This window comes from Sceloporus undulatus, chromosome 1 (genome assembly GCF_019175285.1).
Source record: "Sceloporus undulatus isolate JIND9_A2432 ecotype Alabama chromosome 1, SceUnd_v1.1, whole genome shotgun sequence".
Classification (NCBI taxonomy): domain Eukaryota; kingdom Metazoa; phylum Chordata; class Lepidosauria; order Squamata; family Phrynosomatidae; genus Sceloporus; species Sceloporus undulatus.
Genome location: NC_056522.1, coordinates 66,985,690 through 66,995,811, shown reverse-complemented (window position 1 = coordinate 66,995,811; position 10,122 = coordinate 66,985,690). Strand labels below are relative to the sequence as shown.

At 35.1% G+C, this 10,122-nt stretch overlaps 1 protein-coding gene across 4 annotated transcripts in view; it reads left to right on the top strand.

Annotated features, from left to right (window-relative positions):
- The window catches only part of RYR2 (ryanodine receptor 2), a 406,736-nt gene that overhangs the window by 379,931 nt on the left and 16,683 nt on the right, over positions 1–10,122 (top strand). For 3 of the 4 annotated variants that reach the window (XM_042470214.1, XM_042470205.1, XM_042470232.1), the window contains 5 exons: positions 462–529; positions 1,835–1,982; positions 3,397–3,483; positions 6,870–7,088; positions 8,134–8,264. In XM_042470214.1, the coding sequence (XP_042326148.1) occupies positions 462–529; positions 1,835–1,982; positions 3,397–3,483; positions 6,870–7,088; positions 8,134–8,264 (653 nt within the window). Of the gene's footprint in view, positions 1–461; positions 530–1,834; positions 2,128–3,396; positions 3,484–6,869; positions 7,089–8,133; positions 8,265–10,122 lie in introns of those variants that run through there. The other variant, XM_042470222.1, reaches the window with a different exon arrangement.

Genomic DNA, 10,122 nt, shown 5'->3' with positions numbered 1-10,122 from the left:
CAGACTTTGTTGTCTTTATTATCACATTGAACTGTCAAAGCTTTACTATCTCTAAGATTTAGGCCCTGTACACACTGGCCATTAAGGCTGACATGGGGGCGGAATTGAGTTGACTCCTTTTTGAGCCCTGCAAAGGCCATGTCAGGGCTGTGGAGTGTGGTTGCCATGATCCCAATCTGGTGTGAGATGGGTGGTTGCAGGCCAACCCTTACGGGCGGTCTGTAGAGCCCCTTATAGCCAATTGTTTAAAATGTTTTTTTAATTATAAAATGAAAATATCCTCTGCAACTTAAACTAATTTTTCATTTTTTACAGACTGTAATGGGATGGTATAAGGTTTTTTTTTAAGTATTTAGGATTCTGATTTATTTTTATTTTTATGCCTTATTTGTTAAAAGAATGAGTTTTAAAACATTGTGATACTGTTTTCTACCTACTTGGATATGCTTTATTCATTAAAGGAGCAGAAGGTGAATGAAAATGAAACGGATGAAAGAGAAGAAACTAAATTTGAACATGAAAAAGCAGAGTATGTACAAATACCTAAATCATGTTTGATTCACTTATCAAGTATGCATTCTTATTTTGGAGTAAAATCAATGGGTGTTCATTTCAAATTGGTGTTTTAAGGTTTCAGTTTAGTCAAGAAACTTTATTTGCATTTATATTTTTATCTTAAAAGTGTGTCACACTAGTTAAATTGTACAAAGCATTTCATAGTGATTTTTTTAGTAATCATTATTGCAAAGAGCCTTACATGTGGTGTACCATATATGCTTGACTATAAGTTGACCTCATGTATAAGTCGAGGGCAGTTTTGGGGGCCAAAATTATGGATTTTTATATGACCCATGGATAAGTTGATGGTAAAACTTAGTGATCTACAACAAAGGATCTAAGCAATGGGAGACAATGCCAAAGAACTTACAAAAATCTGGCAGGCATAACTGTTTTGGCTTACCTTAAAGGCTGGATGGAGTTTAGAGTAGAGGGGGTCAGTGTTTCCAGGACACATTACATTCTTGCCTTTCGCCAGGGAATGGTTCCCATTTTTATAGGAGTTAAAGTACAGTAATTACATTAACCCATGGATAAGTCAACCCAGGTTTTTGGGGTCAATTTTTAAACTAAAATTTCTAGACTTATACATGAGTATATACAGTATATTGCTTTTGCAATGTCCTTTCCCTTTGTGATACACTTAGGCGGGTTATAGACCGCCGCTTTGAGGCAGTCTGCTGCCGCTGCCGTTTGCTCTGTAAGGGAGCCGTCGCAGCCACACCGTGCGGCTCCCTTGCAGAGCAAAAAAGAAGCTCCAAAATGGAGCTTCTTTAAGCGGCGCCTCTATGACGTTGCGAGGTGCCAGGGGTGGACTCGCGACATCATAGACGCCGTGACACGTGCGGACGCACAGCGTCCGATACGTAAACATGGCGGCCCCCATGTAGAAGGGGCGCCGCCATGTTGTACGTATGGAATACGTACTAGGGTTAGGGAGTGCGTAAGCGCCACCCCTTCCTAGCCCTAATACGTATTCCATACGTATTTTTTGGCGGTTTGTAACCCGCCTTTGTGATTTATTTTCTTCTCACTGCCAGATTCATTATTACATTGTGGAATATTATGTGTTTTTGTATTTTCTTTTTTATACATTTCATATCACCCCTTTCTTCTAATGATATTTTCACGTACATAAGTATCTGAAAGAGGATACTTTGGAATGTTCCCATTGAACATGTGACTGTCACAGCTTGCTTAGTTTCCTATTGAGATATTAAATCTTTATTAGTAGAGGGTGACTTACAGTATTGTTTGGGGTAATCTGGGTTTTCAGAGGAGAAGATGGAGAAAAAGAAGAGAAAGCAAAAGAAGAGAAAGAAAAACAGAAGCAAAGACAGCGTCATAAACACAGGCATGGTGAACCAGAAACGCAAGAATCGGCCTTCTGGAAGAAAATTATTGCATACCAACAGAAGCTTCTTGTAATGTCTCCCTTTTCAGTGGAATATGTAATCTGCAGTCTAATATGTCACATGTATAATATGAGTTGGTCTGGAGTTTGTACCCACCAGCAGGAGCATTTCCTGAGCAGAGCTCTATTCAAGACATACCAGCTTGCAGAAAGCTGTGAGAAATTACTTTTGTGGGGATTTTTCCTTACCCTGAAGACCCCTGTGTCATCTCCCATGGTGTTCTTGGGGGGTGGGGCATCCTTCCAGAGTAAATGTTATTGGAGGTGGAAAGGAGGGGGACTGGGAAGTTAGGAACTACTTTTTTATCTAGTTTTCTTCTCACTTATTTCACCGGCAGAAATGCTCTACTGGATCAAAACTTTTCTTCAGTTGGGCAAAGCAAATTTAGAGATACAAACCTTAAGATTTTGCTATAAAGCCCTGAAGAAAATGGCTGAGCAAGAGAAAGCTTGTAGATTTCTCTATTTGGCTGCTGTTCCATAAAATGTATGATTATTTAAAAATCAAAATCCATCTCAACTGGCTAAAGAAGTTAATGTTCCCTTCTCAAAAAATCTAGAAGATAGGGTTTTTTAAAGTTGTTGTACAGATGTCTCTTCCAAGTTGACATTAAAGATGTGGAAATCTCCCAATTTCAATTTTTTCTTGTTTCTCTGAATCCCACTGTATTTTCTTCCTGACTTTATTTCATTTCAGTTTGCAAGATGTGCAGCTAGCATTTTGGCACATGTTCATAATTTGCATGTTTATTTGCACAATTTACCTAATTTACACAACATTTTTGCAACTTTTTTAGTTTTGACTAGAACATGTTTCCAATTATGCACATTTTTAACTCTTAACATTTTAAATTTTGTGCATTGTTTCACGCCTGAATGCTTGCAGCAAGATGTTTATTTTCTCATGACAGGTCTCGGGGGTGCAAAAATACTGCAAAATGTTAGTGTTATTGTCTTCAAGATTTTAATAGTTTTTATTAATAGTTTGTTGCTTCTTTAGGTTTATTACTTATTTTACATGTTTATTTTATTATTATCTTAGTTTAGACATGCTGTTGTGTATTACTTTGGTGGCACAAAGGTGGTATAACGTTATTTATTATTAATTGGAAATAGAAGTCTCCTCTTTTTCTGTTCCAAAGCATGCAAAAGAAATTTTCTACCTCTCCAGTTCTCCATTTTTACATGTGATGTTTAAACTAAAGCACACATTCTGAATGTATGTAAATTAAGCAAGTAATTCCAACCAAAATTGTAAATCAATATTTAAAAATAATTTGGAGGAAGGACATTTAAGGTACACATTTTAAAAATCTGAAAACTTTTAGCATTATCATCAACAATGTCAGGATGGTACATTCCCTAGTTTATTTTTTCAGACATTAAATATTTAGTATGTTTAGCCTTTTTTGCTTATTTTTCAGAATTATTTTGCTCGGAATTTCTACAATATGAGGATGCTGGCTTTGTTTGTTGCATTTGCCATTAACTTCATTCTTCTCTTCTATAAGGTAAATCCTTCAAGTTATAAGTTTTTGTCCACTGAGATGTAAATGAATTAATTTATAAATTGGGATTTTAGTATTATTTTGTACTTGAGACCATTTTGGGAGTTGTGGCAGTGTGATTCTTGTAGGTTAATATAGAAGTAAGTTGTTGATGTGTGAGATATTTATGTCATTAAACTCTTTTCTGATTGATTTTGTTATTTTTTTCTTTGAATTTCATTTGATCACCATATCAAAATAAGTGATCATAACACATAGACACTAACTTTAGACCCTTTAAACTATACACAGTGACATTTTGGATGACAACGAAAATAGTAAATTGATTCCAAGGTTACAACTCACATAGAACAAAAGTGACCCTTTAACTATTTACATACAAGGTTGAATAATTTCCATAGTTCTGTGAGAGGAAACAAATATTTCTGTACAATATTCTCCTGGTATTTGCACATCCTACAGAGTATTGGAAAACAATTTTGTGCAGAAATATATGGGCTTTTTTTGTGTGATGAATTTTTGTAATTTTTGTACCAAACACAATTTCTTCACAAAATACAGCATGGCGTAGTGGTTTGAATGTTGGTCTATGACTCTGGAGACCAGGGTTCAAATCCCAGCTAAGGCCTTGAATACCCATTGGGTGACCTCAGGCAAGTGACACACTCTTAGCCTCAGAGGATGGCAATGACAAAACCCCTCTGAAGAAACTTGCCAAAACAAAACAAAACACCCTACATGAGTTACCATAAGTTAGAAATGACTTGAAGGCACACAATAACACCAACACCACATTTGTTTGCAAAACAGTGGGGATTCTGTGTTAAATGTGTCACTACCCACTGTTTCTAGAAACACATGTGAGTTTTATTTGTGTAATGGTTGTGCTTTTTCATAAACACCACCATTTTTTTATAAAATCATATGTATATTTCTACACATAATATTTTTATGAAACACCTCAGGATGTGTGAATACTGGTGAAAACTGTGCAAACATCTTGCTTCTGTGTTATTCTATGCAGACAGACTGCTTCTGCCAAAGCAACAACCCAGTTGGACACTAGTCCATGTTTTCAAGAGTTCAGGTAGACAGAGGTTCTTAGAACACATAAGACTGAGAGGAAAATCCTCATATGGTTTACCTTAACACCTATCTTCAAATGAGCATGCTTCAAGACTGGATTATATTTCTCACTAAGACTTTAGAATATTAATTTCATGAGTTGCTTGGCTAGGATGGCAGAAGCCTAATGGTCAAGAAGGCATTTTTTTCTTTAAAAAAAAAATACAAATCAAAACACAGATCTATACAAGAACAATTATGAGAATACATGGAAGAACATTTAAAAAGACATCCAACGTTGGAATAACAGACACCTATCACTATTAGGTAGAGTTGCGATGATCCAAATGTTTATCCTACCGAGGATGCTATTCTTATTTCAATCCCTTCCTATCTTAACGAATAAACAACAATTTAAGAGGTGGAAACAGGATCTGTCAGAATTTATCTGGCAAGGAAAAAAAACGAGAATTACATTTGTAGTAATGCAAGATAGAAAAGAAAAACGTGGAACAGGGCTTCCTAATTTTGAGGTATATTACAATGCATGTATGTGGTCTTCTGTAGATAAGAGACTGGATTTTGTTAGATGATTAAAAACCATTAGAATGAGAGCACACTAATATGAAACAAGGTTGGCATTCATACTTGTGTTACAATACTCCCCCTATTGATAAAGAATTTAATTCGCACATTATTCGCAACACTTTATTTAAAGTATGGAAACAGTATAAAAACTTCTTTTACTCAAAAATCCATAAATGGACTTTTCCACAAGAAGCCTTTCACTTTAATGAATATCCAAGTACCACATCTTGGATCAAATATGAAGACTTGCTGATATTCACAGAAGAAGCAATAAAAATCAAATCCAGAGCACAGTTGGAACAAGAAGGGAAACCATTTGCAGATAAAAGAAGGATTTAACAAGGATATAAAATTAACTGGAATAGAAAATGAATGGAAGGATTTTGATAAAATCTTAATGGGAGGAGTAAAAGGATTTATTAAAAAAAAACCTATAAAACTTTTCTGGATGTCAAATTAAAGGAAGAACCCATTAAAGAATGCATGATCAAGTGGATGCAAAATAGAGGAAGATCAATTCCATTAGAGATGTGGGAACATACTTTGAAAAATAACCAGAAATTCATTAATTCAATACTTTAAAAGAAAACTACTTAAAGATTTTTCATAGATGGTATTTAACCCCTTCCAGATTCGCTAAAATAAATAAACAACACAATAGTAATTGCTGGAAATGTGAAGGGAAAACCAGTACCATATACCACATGGCAATGCAATAAAGTAAAAAAAAAAAAATACTGGGCAAAAATACATGCAGAAATGCAAGATGTATTAAAAATTAACATCTCCCTCCTTCCAGAATTTTTCTTATTAAATATTGTAGACATTATCCAAGTTAAATTGACACAAAATGTAATCAGCATAATATTATGCATGATTTCTGCTGCACAAATAGAGTTTGTTAAATATTGGAAATCCAAGGTGATCCCAACAATTGAGGAATGGAAAGAACAGGTACATGATTACTTTATTATGGACAGATTGACTATGCACATGATAGGGAAAACAAGCCAAGAATTTAAAAGCAAATGGCAGATGACTGAAAAAATGTGGGTTAAAGAATAGATACAGATTTATGTAGACGATTTTGAAGAACTTTATTTTTATTTTTAGAAACCTACCAGCTCTTTGTATCCTTACAGAGATAGATATTGTGGAAAAACCTAAGGCTAAAATGGATTTTTGTGGTATATACAGCACATCAGTGTTGTTATACAAAAAGACACGTTTAATTTGATAAATATATATACATCCCTTTCCCTCCCCTTTCCCTTCCCCCATCCCGATATCCTCTCTTATTGTAATTGTGTTAAACCTCAATAAAGATTTTTTAAAAAGAAGGCATTTCCCCCTAATTACTCTATACATTCTTCTGAAACAATAAGTCTTATTTGACAAGGTGCTAAGATAACACCAACAAAATGTTTATGTACAAGCCATTGTTGCAATGCTTCTCAGTAACAAATGCTATCACCTCAAATTTCTCCCCACATTGGTATAAAGCAAAAGAACTGAGTATTTCTCAGCAAAACAATAACCAGCAATATAGAAGAACATAACATTGGATAGGACATTATCCATGTGTCCTCTACAAAGTTTTACCACCATTCATATTGCTTTGAAATGGGCCTGCTTCTACATCTTAACTCACCTCCAAATGTCTGTATGTGAAATGTGTAGAAGTATGGCATTCATAGAAAATTGTTTATTTCACTCACTGCAAATTGCCTCAACAGGTCTCTACATCTGCAGTGGTTGAAGAAAAGGAGGCCCCTGTGGTTAATATTGCTGAAAACAACAAGCTAAGCAGCCTGGAAACCCCATCACATCGAATCATTACTGTGCACTATGTTCTTGAAGAAAGTAGTGGCTACATGGAACCTACACTTCGTATTTTAGCCATTCTACATACAGTCATCTCCTTTTTCTGCATCATTGGGTACTACTGTTTGAAAGTAAGTGGAGAAGGAAGTGACATATGTCTACCAAAGCTGTAATACTAATGTTTGTTTTAGATAGTGTGCACCATGTTGATCTCTTTGTCTAAGTGAAATTAATTTAAGGTAACTAACTGAGTATTAATTAAGGAAATTGGGATTGCTTTAATTGTGAAATGTTGATATTGTACACCCATAGTAAATATATTACATTTAAAGATATAGAAAAATACATAAAAATTAATTAAGAGTTCTTTATTACAGGTATTACAATTAATTAGCAGACATTGAATGATTTGTATATTTACAGATAGTGCTATATATTTAATTGGATATGACAAATTAATTATATTTGATTACAATAGACATTATTGACTATACTGATTTATTATTACGGTTTTAGACCTGAACAGAGAATTTATAATTCTATGGTTAAAATAATTGAGGAAAATTAGAAATAAGAATACATCTGTGACAAATACTATAATTAATCATCAAAGATGGTTTCAGGAGCAAAAAGAACTGCCCAAGTGATATCTATGACGCAAAGAAGAGGGTTAACTGATGCAGCCTCAAAATCTTCTGGTCCTACTTTAATATTTCTTGAAGAATTTAGAAAATTTAAGGAGGAAATGAATCCTGAGATGAAACAAGAACTTAAAACATCAAGAAAGGAGGTGAAAGAGGAAATGCAAAGGGAACTAAATACATTTGGCAAACAGTTAGATAAAATTACTAAGGATATTTCTGGGTTACAGATGGAAATGAAGAAACTAAGTGCAAAGACAGAGAAATTGGGAAATACTACAAAGGAACTTCTGAAGAACCAGAAAATGATTGAGAATAAAATGCAGACAGAAACTATCACTGGTAGTTTACCACTGGTTCCACTGTTTCCAGGAAAAAAAGGATATAGCTATAGATATAGATATATAGATATATAGATATAGATATGCATTTAAGAGTTTAGTCTTAGCTTTTCAGCAGCCATCTATCTAAAACATGCTGTAAGTGCTTCACTGAATTTAAACTAAATTTTATTATATTTGTGTTTAATTTTTAGGTACCACTGGTTATATTTAAACGAGAAAAAGAAGTTGCAAGGAAATTGGAATTTGATGGTCTATACATTACAGAACAGCCTTCAGAAGATGACATTAAAGGACAGTGGGATAGACTTGTCATAAACACACAGTGAGTCATTTTCATTTACTCATTTCTTGACCCAATATAGTTTATGTAATACTCTCTCAGCTTGGACAAGAGTGAATAGTGCTCAGATCTATCTAAAACTTTTGAAAATTCTAAGATCTGAATTAGTTGTAAACTCTTGTTATTTACTATCAAATTGACTTTGACTTACGACCTATCAATGAGAGACTTCCAAGAGCCATGGTCATCAGCTGTCTTACTCAGGTCTTACAAAGTCAAGGCTATCATTTCCTTGATTGAATCAACTCACCTGTAATATGACCTTTCTCTTTAACTACTCCCTTCTACTTTACTGAGCACTACAGTGCACCTGCATCATACGCAGGTGCGCTTTACACGGCTTTTAGCATACATTGAAAGCCACACAGGGAGAAGGGGTGGCGCATCCCATAGGGATGAATGCAGTGTGTGCCTGTGGCGTGCCCATGCTGCCACACCACTATGTGCACGAGCCCCATTCATTTAAATGGGGCTTGGGCATAGGCGGTATTTGCTTTACACGGGGGGGGGGGAGAACGGATCCCCACGTAATTAAGGGCACACTGTATTACATTTTCTGTGAGTCATGTTGTCTCATGATATGTCTAAAGTATGACAGCCTCTTGCCTTGTGTGGGGATCCGTTCTGGACCTCTCCACATAAGGCAAATAGTGTGTATGCTTGAGCCCCTTTGAAAATAATGGGGCTCGTGCATGAAGTGTGGTGCAGCGTGTGTGCCACAGGTGCGTGCACCATTGCAACTTCCATTGTGCAGCTTTTAGCATAAGCTGAAAGCCGTGTAAAAGGCGCCCACGTATGACACAGGCGTACTGTATATATTGATTTTGGCTTGTAATGGGAGTGTTGGCCTGCTATGCTTTCAGACCAATTTATTGATTGTTTTGGTAATCCATAGTGTTCATAGAATTCTCATCCAGCATGACATTTCATACATATTGATTTTTCCTCCTGCCAATTTTCTTCACTGTCCAGCTTTCACACTGATATATAGGAACATGAAATACTATAACAGTTGTAACTGTCTAATGTACACAGTAGTTTGCCTTACTGTGAGGATTTTAATTTGAAGTTTCCTTTGACTTGCAAATAGCAGCTGTTCACAGACATGAAACATTTTGATCTTGGTATCAAGCGAAGTTGCACATACGTTTGGGCAAATATTTGTATATGAATGCATCCATAGCCCATGGTATACCTTGAGATTTTAATTTCACCTCATGATACAGATCACACACAGCAATATAAACTTCATTTAAGGCAGTATGTGGGTTTGTGGGTAGTCCAATGAAGATTGCTCACCTCATTGCCATAGTTTAGACTCAGGTAGAATTCCAAGTGGAAGTTTTATAAAATCAGGATTATGCATGGACCAGTTTCTTAAAATGTTATGTCAGGGGAATATGAAGTCCCATTCTAGCCCTGAACTCACATTTTTTAGTAGTCACATGGCTGAGCAAAAATTGAATTTTGCTCATTTCAACACACTTTGATATAGTTTATTTCCAGTCCAAGAGCAGTGAACATAAAATGACTTTAGGACCTCAAGGGTCTTTCTGATGAATTGGTATTTACTAGAAAACCCTGAAGGAATGGCATTATCTGAAAGTATTCAGATAAACAAGCTATTAAGTCCCTAGGAGCCTCACAGATTAACTGAGCACCTTTTCCCCAGTAGAGAATCCTTTTATATTAGATATTTTATTTTAGTATTCTATTGTAATATGTAAATTATTGAAATAATTACAAATGTTTTATTCTCTTTGTAAAGTGCCATGTACATGGATGGCCCAATAATAATAATAATAATAATAATAATAATAATAATAATAATAATAATAAT